We start from the raw sequence: 18,478 nt of genomic DNA, 5'->3' as shown, positions 1-18,478 counted from the left end.
CTGTTCTTGGACATTTAAGTTGTTTCCTATCTTAGCTATTGTAAATAGTGCTGCAATAAACATAGGAGTGCAGGTTGCCTTTCAAATTAATGTTTTTGTGTCCTTTGAGTAGATTCCTAGGAGTGGATTTGCAGGGTCATATGGTAGATTAATTTTTTTTTTAACAGGGTTTTCCTACCTATTTCACTTTAGATACATGTTTTTTGTTTGTTTGTTTAAGATTTATTTATTTATACAAGCACTGGGTACAGTCAGAAGCGCGGGAGGGTGAGAGAATTCACCAGAGCCAAAGCGGGGAGCAGAGCAGGCAGAAGGACCGAAGTACACTGCTGAGGGGAGCAGCGGGCGGCAGGAGAGGTCTGCGTGCCATGTGGGACCCTCGCCCAGCAACCGGGGATCGAACCGGCGCTGCAGAGGCTAAGGACAGCTTCGCAGCCCAGCGCTCAACCGCTGCGCCACAGGGGAGGCCCGGTAGATTCATTTTTAACAATTTGAAGGTCCTCCACACAGCTTACTATAGTTGTCGGACCAGTTTGCATTCCCACCACCAGTGTAAGAGGGTTCCTTTCTCTCCACAATCTTGCCAGCATTTGTTGTTGTTGTTTTAATTTTTGCATACAAGAACTGGGGTGCAGACCAGGGGTGAGGAGTTGAAAGGATTCACCAGCACCAGAGTGGGGAGCAGAACAGGTGATTGACTGAAATACACTGCTGAAGGAGCAGAGGGCAAGACAGGAGAGAGGTCTGCTGTGCCTTATGGGTTAGCTGCCTGGCTGGGGATAGAACTCCTGCTGCAGTGGCTGGTTATAGTTTGACAGTGCTGAGACTTTTACCCCTGTGCCACCAGGGAGGCCCCTATTGTTGGTTTTTTTTTTTTAAATGTGTTTCATTCTTACTGGTGTGAGGTGATATCTCATTGTGGTTTTGATTCGCATTTCCCTGATGGCTCATATGTGGAACATCTTGTTACGTGCTTACTGGCCACTTGTGTATCTACTGTAGACGCTCTGGAAAAGCTGAGAAACAAAGAACAATAGGACAGCATTGAGATGTCCTGGCACAGGCTCCTTGGAGGAAAGGTTGATTCCAGGTCTAAGTCAGGAAATACTCAGCCTTGGGGCTTCTTGTGCCAGGAAACAGATACCAAAGAATGGGGTTACAGCAAAAATACGCAGAGTCCCCCCTCCCTGAGATAAGGCAAGCTGAATGTCCGCAAGATTAATGAATGCATTTAATACATTGAATATAAAAAGGATAGCAGTTCAGAGGGATACCAAAGGGGCCAGGAGGATAAGGAGCAAGATAGAAATACATTGAAAGAAATACGTTGAACTCCCTACTCTGAAAACTGGCAATTAAAGAAAGACCTAAGCATGTGTCCCTTCTTTCCTGTGTCAGCTGTATTTCAGGGTTACCAAATTTTCCTAGTTAATGAGGAAAAATTCTTCTTGATAGAGGACTTCCAATTAATAAATGAGAAAGTAATGATAGAGTTAGAAAATCACCATTTTGTAACCCCTAAGGAAACACTAGAGTCAAACAATTATCTCTGCATAAAACTATTAGTGAAAGGCTGTCGGGGAATTTTGCAAGGGAAGGATCAGGTCTCAGCAGCTGAAGCCCCAAATCAACCTCGGAATAACTGAGTGGGACAAGGAGACATGGGTCCCTCTTGAAGACATGCAGCGTGACCCAGCTATACGTTTACTTTCCTGTAAGTGGAACCTAACCTTAACCAAGTTTCCAGACCAGCATTCTTTTGTAGAGGAATAGTTTTAATGAAATCAAACAGGCATCTGGAAAATAGGAGATTCTGCCAGAAAATGTATCCAGTCTTTTCAACATCTCAATGATATTTTAACTTGGGGTGGGGGGATTGCTCTCAATTAAATCCTTGAGAGATATAACAACCAAATGTAGCTTATAGACCTTATTCCTGACTTTTAAAAAAGGACTTTCAATTCTAGAACCATGGCCCAATTTGTCCATAACCTGGTAAACGCTTCTGTGACTTACTGGAAGCCTCAATTAAGAGGCCATGTTTTGGAAAGATGCCAAAGTTGAACTGGTTCCTCCAACCCCTGCTGAGATTCCTATGGCTATTCAGAGCTTGAAAAAACTAGTCAATAGTGCCCAAAACTGGTAGCTTCAGGGCCTCCCTGGTGGCCTAGGAGTTAAGTCTTAGCATCTTCAAGGCCTGATTTCAATCCCTGGGAAGGGAGCTAACCCACAGCAGCAGACCTCTCCTGTCTGCTCCCCTCAGCAGTGTATTTCAGTAGATCCCCCTGTTCTGCTCCCCATTCTGTGTCTGGTGAATCCTCTCACCCGGCATACCTCGGTTCTTCTACCCATAAATAAATAAATAAACCTTTTTTTTTTTTTTAAGATTTATTTATTTATACAAGAACCGGGGTACAGGCCAGAGGTGCGGGAGGGTGAGAGGATTCACCAGAGACAGAGTGGGGAACAGAACAGGCAGACTGACTGAAATACTCTGCTGAGGGGAGCAGCGGGCGAGACAGGAGAGGTTTGCTGCACCATGTGGGTAGCTCCCTGGCAGGCTGGGGATTGAACTCGTGCTACAGAGGCTGCGGATTGCTTCATAGTACAGTGCTTAACCCCTTGCACCACTGGGGAGGCCCAGACGCCCCTATTCTAAAGAAGATGCAGGCCCAGGGAGGTAAATTTTCTCACCCAAAGACACACAGCCCATATGTGATTTGGCTCATATCCCCCGGCCTCAGAGCCTGTGGTCCTTTTTCCATCCAGGCTGCTCTGACTCAGGAGGGCCACTGGGGCAGGGATGGGAACCCTCCTCGGGGCTCCAGCACAGGTGCAGGGCTGGGAGAGAAGGCCCATGGGGAGGCTTCAGGTCCTCTTCCCAAGTGCAGCCTCTTTTAGGGGTAGCCCAGGCTTGGGGTGCATAAGAGGTGGGGTACAGGCCAGAGGTGTAGGGGGGGCAGTGAGAGGATTCACCAGAAACTGAGTGGGGAGCAGAACAGGCAGACAGACTGAAAACACTGCTCCAGAGGAGCAGCGGGCGAGACAGGAGAGGTCTGCCATGCCATGTGGGTATCTTCCTGGCCGGCCAGGGATTGAACTTGTGCTGCAGAGGCTGCGGACAGTTTCACAGCACTGCGCTCAACCTGCTGTGCCACCAGGGAGGCCCTAAACAAATCTTAAAAAAAAAAAAGAAGGCGAGGGGGAAATTACGGGGATTCAGGGAGAGACTGAGTCAGGTGCAAGGCTGGAGCTTCTGGGGGCAGAAACCTAGTGCCTGTGGCCTCACACTGTGCTCTGACCAGATCCCCCACTCCTGCTTTTTATCTCTGTCCCCCTCGCAGAGCCACCTCCCACCCCACACTTCCTCTCTCATCTTTCTAGAAGATGTTTATTGGGGGGAGGTTGTAGTGCAGGGGAAGAAGGTCTTGCAGATGGCAAGTCTCAAAGTCTTCTAAGTCCCAGATTCCTTTGGCAAAGGGTGCCCCCATTTTTGCACATTTTACATGGTCAGCCCAGCTAGGGGAGGGGTCTAGGCTTCTTTCTTCTCTTCAGGATGGGGCAGTGCAGGCTGGATTCCCACCTCCCGCCGGCAGGCTGCCTCCCGGCCCCTGATGGCCCCAACCCATTGTCCCAGCAAGAATAGAGAGAACAGCTTTGGAAAGTGACACTATGAATGGCGAGGGCTGCTGGGGCCTTGGCCAAACTAATGGGATGATCTCCCCACGCTGGGCCCTGGCTCAGCACCTGGGACAGCGACTCTACAAGGTGGGTGGGGGCCCTTTACACCTTCCTGGGACCCCCAAATCAGACTCCAAACCATCCCTGTCCAGGCCCTGGATCTCAGAGATGGGTTTAGGGGAGCAGATGTCCCCTCACTCCCCAGAACGCTCTCATTCAATCAAAGTTTGGGAGAGAGTAAGGGGTGGGTCTAATGGGCTGGGAGAGGATTCTGGAGGCTGGGAAAGGGGCGGGCTTGACCCCCCAACTTTGCCCTGCTTTCATTGGCCTCCGCCCCCTACTCTTTCCCCGCCCCAATTGTCTCGGTGTCTGGTCCTGGCCCTGGGAGGAGGGGACAGTGAGGATGGGGGGGAGGGGGCTCAGTCTGAAGCAGAGAGAGACCCAGCCCAGGGAGGACAGAGCAAAGGACAGCAGCCTCCAGGCTCAACCCCAGATCTTGGACCCCCAGTCTCCGGGCTCCCCAAAGCAACGCCAGAGCCCCCACATTGAGCCCCTCAGGTGTGGAGTGGGGAATGTCCACCGCCCACGAGCCCCCAGGCTGAAGGCAAGGGACGGGGCTGCTCAGAAAGTAACTGAGGCTGAGGGGGCCCAGCCTGGCCAGGAAATGGGGCTGCTGCTGCTGCTGCTGCTGCTCCAAGACTGGGGTGAGTGGATGAGGCTGCAGGGGGTGGGGGGGAGGCGGGGGGGGGGGCAAGGGGGAGGCCAGGAGCAAGAGGTAGATGGGAAAAAAACGGGGAAGATCTATAGGAATGGAGATCTGGAGAGGAAATGGAGGAGGGAAGGGCAGAGAGACTGAGATGGGAGCAGAGGCGGAGAAACCCTGCGGGACCAGGCTGGGGGGGGGGGGGGGATGGGAAGCGCGAGCCTTTGGGTTTGGCATGGAGTTGTGTGGAGGGAGGTTCTGGGGGTGCAAAGACTTTGGCTATAGTCCTGGGGCCCCGCCAGCAGAAGGGGAGCTGGGGTCACACCAGTGAGTGGTAAGGACAGGCTGGGCCAGCAGAGGGTCTTAGGGAGGTAGGGACCAAGAGCTCCCCCACAGCTGGCTCTGGGGTCCACCCACCCACGCCCCGCCAAAGGCCACTCTGCCCATCCATCCACCCCATCTGCTGGGCAGCATCCGGCTGACCTTAGGGGGCTGAGTAACCCTATTTAAGGTGAGACGGTCGGGGACATGCAGGTGAGGTCACAGCGCTGCGCTGGGCCCCTGCATGGCTGCCCTGCACTGTGCACCTGCGACTGTGAGCCTGCAGGCCCCTCTGTAGACGACCTGCCTGTGTGCAGGATGGAGCCCGAGTCTAGAAGTGGCTGTTGGATGCTCAGTCCAAGTGCATGTGTGTATGCGTGTGAGCATGCTCCCTCCCTCTTCAGGGGCTGGCGTCCTGCAATGGGAGGGGGAGGGGAGAGCCAGGAGTCCTGGGAAGCTGACCCTGCGGGCAGACAGGCAGATGGGCTGGGGTGGGGGGGAGCACAATGCCCATGCCTAGGCCCCTGACCTCGTCATTGTGCCTGTCCCGCCCCCTCCCCGTTGCCAGGGCCGGGCTGAAAGGGGCCATCAATCACCACAGCCCTCAGCCCACCAGGCCTGGTCTCCATCGCCAGCCGGACAGCGTCCAGCTCGGGGCCTGCTCCTCAGACCACAGTCTCCTCTCCCTGGTCCTTCGTCCCTTGAGATCCCAAGTTCCCCTTAAAGTCAAGTCCTATCTCCTGTACCTTGCCCAGCCTGGACAGGGAGTTAAAACGGAGGGGCACTGGTGGGCCACACAAGGCTGTATCCAAGCCACATTGCTGTCCCCACAGGCTTGGCTGCCAGCTCTGAGCTGGCCTTCGTGCAGGAGCCGGGGGACGTTGTGGCCGTGCGGGAGCACCCACTGGTTCTGCCCTGCCAGGTGGAGGGGGAGCCGCCCGTGTCCATCTCCTGGCAGCGGGATGGGCTGGCGCTAACCAATGACAGCGGGGCCACCCTGATGCCTGATGGCTCCCTGCATCTGGCTGCCCTGCCCACCCACCGGAGCCTTCCGTTCCACACCCACGAGTACCACTGTGTGGCCCAGAACCGCTATGGGCGGCTGGTGAGCCGACGGGCCCGGGTCCAGCTGGCAAGTAAGTGACCCAGCTGCTCCCGGGGCCGGGGATTGTGTATAGGGCGCCCACAGTGGGCACCACGGAGAGAAGCAGGCATCTGTCCCCAGAGCACCTGGCAGTGCCGGCCTAGCCATGGACACAGCACACCCGGGCACGCACTCTGGCACTTTCAGGGGCCATGAAAATATTTTTATGCTAAATTCTTTAAAACTAGAGGAAAGAAAAGAATATAATAATGACTACATAACCATGAGTCCAGCCTGGATTTTATTTGTCCTTATAGCACTGCCATTATAAATATAATTTTGCATGTATGGAGGGAAGCAAAGTGCTCCGACCCAGAAACACCAGACACCAGGCTGCCGGGCTGCACAGTTAGGAGACCCGTGGGACCGGCAGCTGTGGGCACAGGGAAGGGAGCTCCGGCTCTGTGACAGCTTTGCTAGGGCCGAAGAGCTGGCTCTGTGATGCTCAGGCGATCCTGGTATTCTAGGTCTTTCCCGCTTCCACCAGCATCCGGAGTCTGTTGAGGTGGAGCCAGGTGGAGTCGCTCGCTTCCAGTGCCTGATCCGGGGGGTGCCTGAGCCCTCCATTTCCTGGGAGCACAACGGCACGGCCCTGAATACTGCCAACCACCGGTGAGCCCCTGGCCAGGAGTGTGGCAGGATGTGGGCGAGGGGTCAGGCATAGCCACGGACGCCTGACTTGCATCCTCAGGGTCACTCTGCTGCCTGGTGGCATTCTCCACATCACCAGCGTGAGCCAGGCCGACGTGGGCACCTACCGCTGTGTGGCTTGCAATGTGGCCAACACACGCCACAGCCAGGACGCCCAGCTGACCCTGAGTGGTAAGCAAGAGTGGGAGAATCAGAGTGTGTGCCGGCTAAGGAGGGTGTGGGAAAGGATGCTGCTGGAGTGGGTGTGGCTGATGTGGGAGTACAGACGCTTTTTTTAAAAGATTTATTTTTTAGGGCCTCCCTAGTGCCGCAACGGGTTAAGTGTCAGCACTATCAAGCTATCGCCAGCCACTGCAAGATGAGTTCCATCCCCAGCCGGGGATCTACCAATATGGCGCAGCAGACCTCTCCTGACTCACCCGCTGCTCCCCTCAGCAGTGTATTTCAGTCAGTCTGCCTGTTCTGCTCCCCACTTTGTCTCTGGGAGCACACAAGAGCTGGGGTGTAGGCCAGAGGTGTGGGGGGATGAGAGAACTCACCAGAGACAGAGTGGGGAACAGAACAGGCAGACTGACTGAAATACACTGCTGAGGGGAGCAGCAGGTGAGAGAGGAGAGGTCTGCTGCACCATGTGGGTAGTTCCCTGGCCAGAGTTCGAACCCATGCTGCAGTGGTTGGAGACAGCTTGATAGCACTGTGTCTTAGTCCCTGTGGCACCAGGGAGGCCCCAGGGTGTACAGACATTTTGTATAAACAGCCATTTAGAGCCCCTACTGCACGGGATATCCTGGGTGCGGGAGGGGGCCTGCGAGGGTGTGGTAGGAGAGCAGGAGCCAGCTCTGTCTTGGCTCCTGGTGGAGAGGGGTGCTGTGCAACCCAGGGCAGGACCTCTAACCCAGGCTTGGGCTGCGGGCAAGGGATGGTCAGGGGCCTCAGGAGTAAGCTGTACTGAGCTGCATGTTGGAGGTGCGTGGAGAGAAGCAGGCCAGGTCAGGCCGGCATTCGTAGCATCTCCTTAGGCAGAAGTGCTAGGGTGAGAATTGTGGTTCATGCTGGAAATTCCATGTCGCTGAACCCTAAAATGGGCAGGACTCAGGGTAAGAAGGAATTGTTGGAGAGGTAGGCACAACGCATCATGAGAAGAGTCTTGCTGCGGCCGGCTGTGAGAGCCTTGATGGGTTTAGAGTGGGATTCTCAGAGCCAGCCCATCTCAGCGCCGCCCAAGGACGGGTGTGCATGTGCGCCCACTTCAGTGTTCCCTCCTTGAATCAGTCGCTTTGAAGTTGAAACACCTAGGACGCCCCCAAATGCAGCCCGAGTCGGGTGGTGGGGATTTGCGCCCAGAGCGAGAGGAGGGTCGCAGCAGAACCTGTGACCCGTGCCCAGCGGACCGCGTGGGAGCCCCGGCCCCCAGCAGGCCAAGAGCCACAGGTGTCTGCAGGCGTCAGGCCCGAACCAGCCACAAGGGGGCCCCACAGTACAAACAAGCAAGCGAGCTGTGGGGCAGCACGCAGGCGCCTCCGCAAATACTTTCAAAACATCTGACATGTCATAAAGAATATATAATCTTTCAAATGAGGACTGAAAGGGGAAGAGGGGGGCGGTTTTGTCTCTGATCGCGAACTGACTTAGAATCTGGCAGCACAGGGTGGGGATGGGGCTCCTCCCAGGAGCAGAGGGCAGGAGGGGAGCCCTGGAAAGAGGGGGGTTGTGCTCCAACCTCCCTCCCTCTTCCAGTTCCCAGCAGCCATCTGGGGCAGGAGGGCAGGACGCCAGGCTTCCATGAAGCTCCATGCTCCTGGCCAGATGCCGAGCTATGGGTCATCCTGTTGGCCGCGGAGGTGGAAAGCATCCACGGCTTCGTGGCCAGAGGGCTTCAAGAGGAGCAGCTCCCATTGGGGCAGAGGATCGGGCAGTAACTGAGGGCCCTCCAGGAAAGGAGCTAGGGTCAGCAGGCTCTTCTCCAGAGTCAGGAGTTGGGAACTGAGGCCCCAAACCATGCACTAGGCAAGCAGGCCCCACCTGGGAGGCACCCGGCCTATGGGATCCCAGACTTTCAGGCAATGCACAGTGGCAGGAGGGGTGTGCTCTGTCAGCTGGCCAGTGCTGCCAGGATCTGGGTCTGAGGTCCATTTCTGCCGGTTCCTCTTAACCTCTGTCACCTGGTGTGCTCATCTGTGGACGGGAGAAGGAACAGCACTCACCTCACAGGTCGCGGTAAGGATTAAGTGAGCCTCCCTGAAGGCTGGCTGACCGTGGTTCCACAGCCCAGGCCCTCCCCCACTCAACAATCTGACCAGATGGAACACGGCCTTCTTGGCCAGGGTGGGGACATTCCAGAGCAGTTCACAGCCTGAACTAGAGCTCGTTAGAAGCCAACTGAGGAATGCCTGGACCACATTAGGTCTTCAATATGGTTGCTGATGAATGGATGAATGAATGAAATATTCTAAATAGGGGGAAAATTATGGATGTGTAGGACTTTATACCGGTCCTCGAGGAACTTTTATTTTAGAGACATAACATTTTGCACAAGTTCTTTTTTTTTTTAAGATTTATTTATTTATGAATGCAAAAACTGGGGTACAGGCCAGAGGTGTGGGGGGTGAGGGGATTCACCAGAGTCAGAGTAGGGAGCAGACCAGGCAGATTTACCGAAATACACTGCTGAGGGGAGCAGTGGATGAGACAGGAGAGGTCTGCTGCACCATTTGGGTTTCTCCCTGGCCGGGGATCGAACTCGTGCTGCAGTGGCTGTGGATAGCTTCATAGGTTGTGTCTTAACCCCTGAGCACCAGGGAGACCCTGCACAAGTTCTTAATAAAGATTATTTATGAAAGGGTTACTGATGAACAAAGTCTTGCAAAATGAGAAGTGGCAAAACAAAAATGGGGGTGACAAGACAAAGGACAAACAAAAGTCTTTTTACTCTATATGTCTCACTGTCACCCCTGTGTGAGAACAGTGCCTGGCATGGCATCCCCCAGTAATGAGTGACCTGATGGGTTAGGTTTATTGAATAACCTAATAAAATGGAGGGAGGGCATAAAATGAAGATGCAGAGCCTCCCTGGAGGCGCAGCAGGATGAGCACAGCTCTGTGAAGCTGTCCGCAGCCTCTGCAGCACTAGCTTGATTCCACATGGCGCAGCAGACCTCTCCTGTCTTACCCGCTGCTCCCCTCAGCGGTGTTTTCGGTCCGTCTGCCTCTTCTGCTCCCCGCTCTCACCCTCCTGTGAATCCTCTCACCCTCCTGTGCCTCTGGCCTGTACCCCAGTTCTTGTATAAATAAATTAATCTTTTTTTAAAAAATGAAGATGCAGTTTAGATCCAAATATTAGTATATGTCAAAAATGTTTAGAGCCCTCCCAACAGCTGACATGCTTGCTGAGTTCTTAGCAGGCCTGGATTTCCTCCTGCATCTCCTTACAGCTTTGTGGGTGATTCTGGGAAGGGAACTAGGGCAGTAGCCCTACCCCTGGCAGGGAGGCTCTGGGGGACCAGTTCGCACTCAGATGTGGCTGCAGGCCATTGGGTGAGACAGATGTGGTGGGGGGCATGCTTACTGTCTCCTCACTAGTTCAACTTGGGGCTGCTGAGTACCCCAAATCTTCTAAACTCTGTTGTTTACCCATGAACCTTGGGAAAGTCATTCTCTTTATCTATAGATCAGCAATAAAATAGCAACTGCTCAGCCTCAGCTCCCAGAAGAGTCACCTGCGGACTTGAAAGGGGCTGTGCGGGAGCAAACCGGGAATGGGGGCAAGATTCTGTTTCCGGATGTCTCAACCTGCTGTTTCCACCTCGCAGTGGGATCCCCACGGCTGCTGCAGGAACCTGAGATCCTGTCTGGGCCCCAGAACCTGACGCTCACGGTTCACCAGACCGCGGTGCTGGAGTGCATAGCCACGGGCCACCCGCGGCCGCTGGTCTCCTGGAGCCGCCTCGGTGAGCTGAGCCCCGCCCCAGCCCCCAGCCCTTCCGCACCCCCCCAACCCCCCCGGCCCCCCCCCCCGCTGCCCCCCACCCTCGGCCGCCCCGCGCTGACCCCTCCCTCCCCGCAGATGGCCGCTCCATCGGCGTGGAGGGCATCCAGGTCCTGGGCACGGGGAACCTTATGATCTCTGACGTGTCGGTGCAGCACTCGGGCGTGTACGTCTGCGCCGCCAACCGGCCCGGGACCCGTGTGCGGCGCACGGCCCAGGGCGTCCTGCTCGTGCAAGGTGAGCCCAAGGGCCAGGCGGCTCCGGGGGTGCTCTGATGGGAACTTGGATGGGGAGGGGGCAGCGCCAGGAGGGGCGCTCCAGCAGGACGTGAGGAGGCTTCCATCCTGCCCTCGCCCTCCCAGCTCCACCGGAGTTTGTCCAGTGGCCGCAGTCCCTGTCCAAGCCTCCCGGCAGCAGTGCCATCTTCACCTGCGTGGCCCAGGGTGTCCCTGAGCCCCGTCTGGTCTGGTTGAAGAACGGGAAGGTGCTGAGTCCTGGGGAGAACATTCGGCTGACTCACAACAACAGGTACCCATGGCCCGAAAGCTGAAGGTAGGTTCCGAACAACCAGAACACCTGTCCAGCTCCACGCTAAGCCCACACAACCCTCCGTGAGTACCCTTCCCGAGGAGGTGCTGCCCCATGAGAGGCGATGCCCACACAGGGCTGTGCCCTGCCCCGGGGGTCTGTGTGGCTCTGAGATAGGCAGCCTCCGCCCTTTCGGCCGGCCCACTGGGCAGGACATCCTTTCTCCACCGCAGCAGCTGTGCCTTCTCTCTCCCTAGCACCCTGATGCTGGCAGGGGTCTCCGCTGAGGACGAGGCCATCTACCAGTGCGTGGCAGAGAACAGCGCCGGTTCCAACCAGGCCAGTGCCCGCCTGGCGGTGAGAGGGTATCCAGAGCCACCCCCTGCCCCCAGAGGCCTGCGTGCCATGGCTCTCTCCACCTCTGCCATTCACGTGTCCTGGGAACCACCCCCCTCCAACAGGGACATCGTGGGCTACGTGCTGCACCTCCGGCCTGCGGGAGGTGGGTGCGGGAAGGTAGACAGGAGCTGTCTGGCCCCGGCTGGTGGTCCACTGGTCGAGTTCCTTTCACTCTCAGTGATGTCCAGACCGTGTGGACACATGTGGGGCTCTGGTGCATCCCTGTGCGCCTCTTGTCCTAGCTCCAGCTTCTGCAGTCCCCTCCCACTCTCCTCGGAGGCCTTGCTGGGCCAGCCAGGCACCAGGAGGGCTCCATGTCCACACTGGGGTGGGATGCGGCCAGTGAGGGAGCGGAGGCTGAGTCGCTTCACTGCTCTGCTCCTCAGAGCCAGGTGGCCCAGAGCTCCAAGAGGCGGTGGACAAAGGCACCTTTGAGCATGTCTTCTCCGACCTGGAGCCTGCCACAGCCTACTCCATCCACTTGCGGGCCTACTCAGCAGAGGGTGCCAGCCGGGACTCTGCATCCATCCATGCCTCCACCATGGGCAGCAGTGAGTGATGGCCTTGCCAGTCCTGCAGAGCTCCGGTGGACCAGGCCGTTGCCAACTCACCCCATTTCCTCTGCAGCCCCTGCCGCCCTAGGCTTCTCCACCAAAGTGCTCAACGCTACCTCTGTGCAGGCGTCCTGGGAGCTGCCACCCCAGCTGGGGCCCATCCAGGGCTTCAAACTATTTCACCGCAAGCTGCCCGCTGCCCATTTTGAAGGACCCCTGCTCCTGGCTAGCAGTGTCAGCTCCTTCCTCTACACAGACCTGGGTGAGGGCCTGCATATTCTCATGCCCCCCGGACTCCTTTCTCAATAGTCTCGCCCCAGACACTTAGCCTACTGGCCCAGAAAGTCTGTTCCCTGTCACAATCTCCCGCTCCCTGCAGAGCCAGCCGCCCTCTATGAGATCAAGCTCCAGGCATTCAATGGCAATGGGGATGGTAGCAGCAGTGCCCGCTTCGTCTCTTTGCGTGATGTGCCCCTGGTCACCCCTGGTGAGTGGGAACTAGTAGGAGGCGGCAGGCCTGGGATCCAAGCAGCCTCTCATAGGACTCATGGCTGCCAGGAGGAGGGGCTGGCTTTGCTCTGTCCAGCTCCCCTGACAGATGGCACTGTGTCCACAGAGTCCAAGGCTGGGTGCCCTTGCAGCCAGGATGAGAGGAGCCCACTGCCTGGGGTGGTGGTGGGCATCCACGTGGGCCTGGCTGCCCTCATCGTTTGCCTCCTCTGTCTCCTCCTGGGCTGGAGACATAGGTAAGGGCCAGTATGGTGAATGTGAACCTGCTAGGAAGACAGTCCGCATCCCGTGGCCTAGGCCAAAGCGCAGGAAAGAGTCCCTATCCACGGCTACGCATTTGACAAAAGAGGAGACTGAGGCGGAGAGGAAGAGCCAATTCTCAGAGGAGGGGGGGGAATGGGAGGAGGCCTGGAGGGCAGGAAGAGCAGGGTAGAGAGCACTGGGGCTCCAAGGCAGAGAGCAGAGGTGGCAGATGTGGGTGATAGTCCCTGTCATCCTGCACACAAGGGAGGGGTCTGGCTCCCCGTCTCCAGGAGCATGGAGCAGGATGCAGGACTGGGCCCGTGTGGCTACGTGGAGGATGGGGACACATCACAGTGCTGACCCTTCCTCTCTGACAGCTTCCTCTGCAGACAGGGGGCTCAAGTGTGCTGGGCAGCGCCTCAGACTGACTCAGACAGAGCTGCAGGCCGCCAAGGCCAGGCTCCCAGTGGAAGGAAGCCAGGGGAGAAGATTGAACTGATCACTCAGGTGAGGGGATTCAGTGAGGGATGGGAGGGTGTAGGGAGGAGGCAGAGGTCTTGGGGCTCAGGCCTGATCACCTCCTTCTCTCTCAGGTGACCCTGGAACAGCCGCCCTCAGCCTAGGGCCCTGCAAGTCAGCTCCCTCCCAGAGGCCATTATGTCTGCTCCCACCAAAGAATCTACCTCACCTGCCCCTGTCATCCTAGTCAGGAAGAACCAAAGTTCCCTCAGCCCCTCTCTGGGGAGGGGCAGATCTGACCACAGGGCAAGAGAAGAGGGTGGGGTTTCTGTTTCTCCCTCCTCAAGAAATGGAGCAATCTGTGTGCTCCCCAACACACCAAATAACTTCAAACTAAACCAGGCTCAGCTAGATGCCCCAACCCCATTACTCTTGTCTCTTAGCCCTACCCAGTATGTCCTTTTGATCCAAATATGAACTTACCCAAAGATACAGAGCTTTAAGCGTTCCCCACAAAGCAGGGAGGCAGGGCGAAGGCCTTTGACATCACCTCCATCTCACAACCACTCTGGAATCTTTCTGCTTTCATGTCCAAGCTGAGGTCTGACCCAGGGAAAATCGGAATTTCTTGTGGTCTGAGTGCGCAGGTGGGAACGGAGATGCTGAGTTCCTTGCCCAGGGCCATAGAGGTCCTGAACATCTCAGCTCATAGAAGCTGCTCCTCTGAGCAACCAAATACCCATCTTCCCCTTTCTGGATCCAAAGCTTTGGCCCACCCCCCCCCACCCCCCCAGCCATTCAGGGGGCACAACTCCCTATTTGATTTCTATTTTTGACAGGACATTATTAGTTTGAGTTGGGGTTTTGGTGGTCTTGAATCCCTCTTAGAATGAGCACAGAGGTTGTGGGGCACCCCACCCATGTTTCCCTCAATTCTAGGTATCCAAAGAATGCCTCTGTCCCAATCCTCCCCTGCCGGCCTCTGGCATCCAGGGTCGCCCAAGTCCCTCCTCACCTACCTCTACCATATCCTAAAGCCAAAGCCCCAGTCTCTCCCTCAATCAATCTCTCCCTCCAGGGCTGTCCAGCTTGGTGCCAAAAAAGGAGCGGGGTCTTGGCTAGCCTAAAACCCAGGGCTTAGGGGACCCCAGACACTGTCCCTTCTGTCCTCTTGTAGAATGATGCTAGTACCAATGACTCCAACAAGGCTGGGCCCTGACCCCTCTACAATTGCTCCTTCCGCAGAAGGGGCATGGGCAGCTTTAATGAAATGCAGCAGGAGATCATGGGGTTAAGGACAGCCCCCAACTCCATATCCTTGAGGAAATGACATCCTTGCTTTGTTGGAAATAAAAAACCAAAATGGAAAAAAAATTAATTAGGATCTGCTTAATGTTGAAAGAAAAACTTGGGGGAATAGGGTGATGAGGTGTTAAGGTACAGCAGCTATAGCTCCAGTTCTTTACATGATGTGGAGTTTGGACTAAGGAACTGTATTCTGCAGTTTGCAAAGAAAAAAAGCAGTGTGCACTGCTGTTAGAAGGCTCCCGCCGGGAGAAACCAGCACATTTCCAAGAACTCAGTCTCTGGAGACTAGGACAAGGTAATGGGGAGGGTCCAAGACAGCTAGGGTCCCCTCTGCCTGGGACAGAATAGAGCCCGCCTCTGGGTTCCCCCTGCCTCCTTCCTTGCTCATCTACACCCTTATCAGCTAACTAAAGTGGAGTCAGTGGCTTCAGGACACAGACACTGGCTCCACATAAAGGTGGCGGGGAATGAGAACACACAAGTAGTTAAGGGCTTTTAATTATCACAAAAGCGGAAGGCACCCTGTGGGTGGAGAGCACAAGTCACAGCTCATCTCCCAATTACCCCTAAAATTCCCCCACCAAACTGCCTCCCCACACCCCCCATGACTAAAGCACAAACCACAGGCAAGTTTAGAAACCATTCCTTTCTTTATTAAACATAGCTTGCAAGTGATAAATATTACAAAGTTTTTTTTTCTTTTAATCCTTTCTCCAAAAATTAGCTTATTATTTGAATCTGTCACTGCTGAAATGCTCAGCAGCATCTGAAACAGATGGGAGTGTATTTGCCTTTTTGAAAACCAGTTTCTGTTGGTCTAAGTTTTTTCATTTTATTTCCCAAACACAATGCAGAAAATTAGAATGAGTTAAAGGAAAAAAAAAAAGGAAACTTAAAGAGAGTTGTGCAAAAGGGTCTTGTTCCCCTCCCACCCACCCCATTCAGAGAAGGCCATTCCCCATCCCACCTCCCTGCGCCCACCCCCCACCCCCAATCTACCCTTCCGCCTTCACCAGGGCCACACCCATCATCCTGTATCCTCTCCAGGCTTTGCCAGCCAAGAACCCAGAGTGTGGGAGTAACAGCCCAGGTCATGGGGAAACGGGACCACTGAAGCAGGCAGACTGTAAGACAGCTGCTTTTAGGGGTTCAGATGAGATCTGAGGGAAAGGAGACAAGATGTGGAATACAGCTCAGCTCTCCGACATGGTAAGACGGCAAGTCCACATCTCTAGCTCACGAAAGGTGTCACTAGACCACCAACCTGGGGCATTAACCCATCAACCATTCCAAAGGGCCCTGTGGCTGTTTGTGGGGTGGGGCTTGTTGGGGCCTGGCCCCTGTCCTGGGATGACTAGAGGCACGGGGCAAGGATGTCACAGGTCTAACTGATAGCCTAGACAGGACTCCGCTGCCTTTCCCAAGCCAAAAATAACAGCAGGGGCCTGGCAGCTCTGTGAGGGCACCGTCACATAGGGACACCGCAACACCACTTCGACACCCGTCACTTTGGTTTCCTCCCTAGTTTTTCAGCCCAACACTTCTCACCTCAAGTTACTGTTTTGTAGGTGGGGGAAGCAAGCATGGATCTGAACTTTCACCTTGATGGCCAGATTATCTCCCCCCTCATACATAAGAAAACAGATCTGGAAAATTAACTGTACCAAGGATCACATAGCAAGTTAGCAGGAAAGCCTGGGACTAGACCCCAAAGCCTCCAGGCTGTGCCACCACCCTGCCCCTTTGTCTGTGGTTCTCTGCTTTCCACCACCCAGACTAGGAGCCTCAGCTTTCACAGCAGCCCAGTCTTAACCTCAGTGTATGAAGCCTAAAATTGTGTGCAGATGATGTGGCTCATCCTAGGTTGAGCCTTTCTTAGGATGACTTGCTAAAATCCTTACTTTCTATCATCCCCTGACAATCCACCCTCAATGACCCATGACATTAGGTTCTATTTTAGGGGGTGGGGTGGGGGGAAATCCCTTGCATAAGAAAGCTTGACACTGAATTTCGTTATATAGGTATATTGTATATATGCTGATGCAATCAGAGGAAAAAAACAGTGCAAATACAATTACAATTCATAATAATACTTGGTTTCAATGCCCCCGGGAACTGCCCCATTCCTCGGCTACCTCCCAACCCCCAGCACTTCCCCACAGTATCAACCTAATGCTGGGGGGTAGGGAGGGTGGGCAGGTTAGGGTAGGGAGTGGGCTCTGCCAAGGCAGTGCTGGTGACCCGGAGGGACTACTCCAGGGTGGGGAGGCAAGGCACAAATTAGGGGTGGGTGGTGGGGGAGGTGGCATCTCTAAGGAGGGATGGGGTTGGAGCAGCTGCCAGTCTCAGTGTGCTGGGCCCGGCCCACTCCCCTACCCACCCTCCACAGCCCTGCCTCCCTACCTCCTCCCCTTCCCCAGAAACCCTTTTGCACGGATCATACACAAACGGGCACATTACAAAATGACATAACACAGTTTCACAATATCCATGGCTAGGGCTTTTTTTTTTTTCTCTTTTTCATTTTTTTTTTTCTACACAATGTACAATTCCTTTTAAATGGATCAAGAAATAGCTTATATACACGAATGAGTCCTTGTTGTAACATCTCGGCAGCAAATATCATAAGCTAATGAAGGTCTTGCTGGAGGGGAAAGGAGCCTAGGACAGGGGTGGGGGTGGGGGTGGGGACTGTGGAGAGAAGGGTTATGCCTTCTGGAGGAGAGGGGAGAAAAGGGAGTGGTTGGGAAAAAGGAACAAAAGTAAAATATCAAGAAGCATCTTTACAAAGCAGTTCTATAGCTAATTCCTTTTAAACAGGAAAGGAAAGGTAACCAAAGCAGGAAAACATTTATCTGTGTCTTAAAAAAAATCGTCTACCATACATACATCCAAAAATGTGGAAAAATACTCATTCCAGGGATGGAGGAAGTCCAGATGCTGTGGTCAAATGACAAAAAAGAAAAAAATTAAAAAGTTGACAAATAAGGACCTCTGTCCCCTAGTTTTACCCAAGCCTTAATGCTAAGCCACCCGTTTCAGGCTTCCAGGTAAGCTGCTGTCCACAAACTACTACTTTTGAAGTCTCTGGGGATAAAAGAAGCCAGGCAGAACTGGTGGCATCCTTACTCTAGCAGTACCCTGGGCTTCAGGGCTCCAGGGATAGAGGATAACTCTGAACAAAGGGTCTATCCTCTATCTTTAGGGCATGAGGTTTAGTGTCTATGGGGCCAAAGCCTGGGGATGGACAGCAACAAGAGACTTGGAGGGACACAAGGCAATTCGTGATGAAAAAGCAGAGAAATGAGGAAGACAGAGGGATGGGGGAAAGGAAGGGGGTGGAAGGTTAATACTTGACCATGATTAGGGAAACCTCACCCCCATAACCAACCCCTGGGAAGGGTATGAAAATGGTAAGGAGAGAGGGTAAGAAATCAAATCTCAGCGATTGAGCAAAGGGTCACGGAGCTATACTAGTCAACAAGCAGCTTCTATGTAATTGACCCTGAGGGGATAAAAACAGGGAAGACTCCACCCTCTCCCCTAACGCCTCAGCACCTTAGCAGGCACTGACTATATATATAGGCTTTCCTTCCCCATCACTCCCCATCACTACACATCTTACTTTCAAAACCCCATTCAAAGGTGGCCTGGCTCCCAGGGAAGGGACTCAGCTCAGGGCAGGGATGGCCCCCAGCCAGACGGTATTGCACATTTTCTGTTCCTTACTTTTAATCTCAACTGACAAACTTGGGCACCTCGTACCTCTGAGCACCTCTGAGCTGGGGGAGAGGGAGACATAACAGAAATGGCACTTCATCATGGGGGGAGGAAGAGGCTAGACAGATTTGCCACAAGGCAAGATGATTTGTAGGGAAAATAGTATTAAAATAAAAAAAAGCTTCCAATTTCGTGGAAGAGATAAGCAAAACAAACGATTCATCCAGTGCTTTCAAAGCACAAAGGGCAAAGAAAAGATGTAAGAATATATC

At 54.4% G+C, this 18,478-nt stretch overlaps 1 protein-coding gene across 1 annotated transcript; it reads left to right on the top strand.

The window, feature by feature from the left end:
* Positions 1-4,345: 4,345 nt before the first annotated feature.
* Positions 4,346-13,342, top strand: LOC311176767 (immunoglobulin superfamily DCC subclass member 3-like; the record flags this gene model as incomplete). The annotated part of the gene is given in 14 exon segments (XM_084242412.1): positions 4,346-4,385; positions 5,539-5,841; positions 6,317-6,461; positions 6,541-6,671; positions 10,310-10,474; positions 10,477-10,722; positions 10,848-11,013; positions 11,271-11,515; positions 11,799-11,963; positions 12,040-12,228; positions 12,346-12,453; positions 12,583-12,712; positions 13,109-13,226; positions 13,313-13,342. Coding segments are annotated over 14 exon segments (2,181 nt in total).
* Between the last annotated feature and the right edge of the window lie 5,136 nt (positions 13,343-18,478).

This window comes from Talpa europaea (genome assembly GCF_964194135.1).
Source record: "Talpa europaea genome assembly, chromosome: 9".
Classification (NCBI taxonomy): domain Eukaryota; kingdom Metazoa; phylum Chordata; class Mammalia; order Eulipotyphla; family Talpidae; genus Talpa; species Talpa europaea.
Note: the sequence above shows the minus strand (reverse complement) of the source record. Positions and strands in the feature narration are given on the sequence as shown.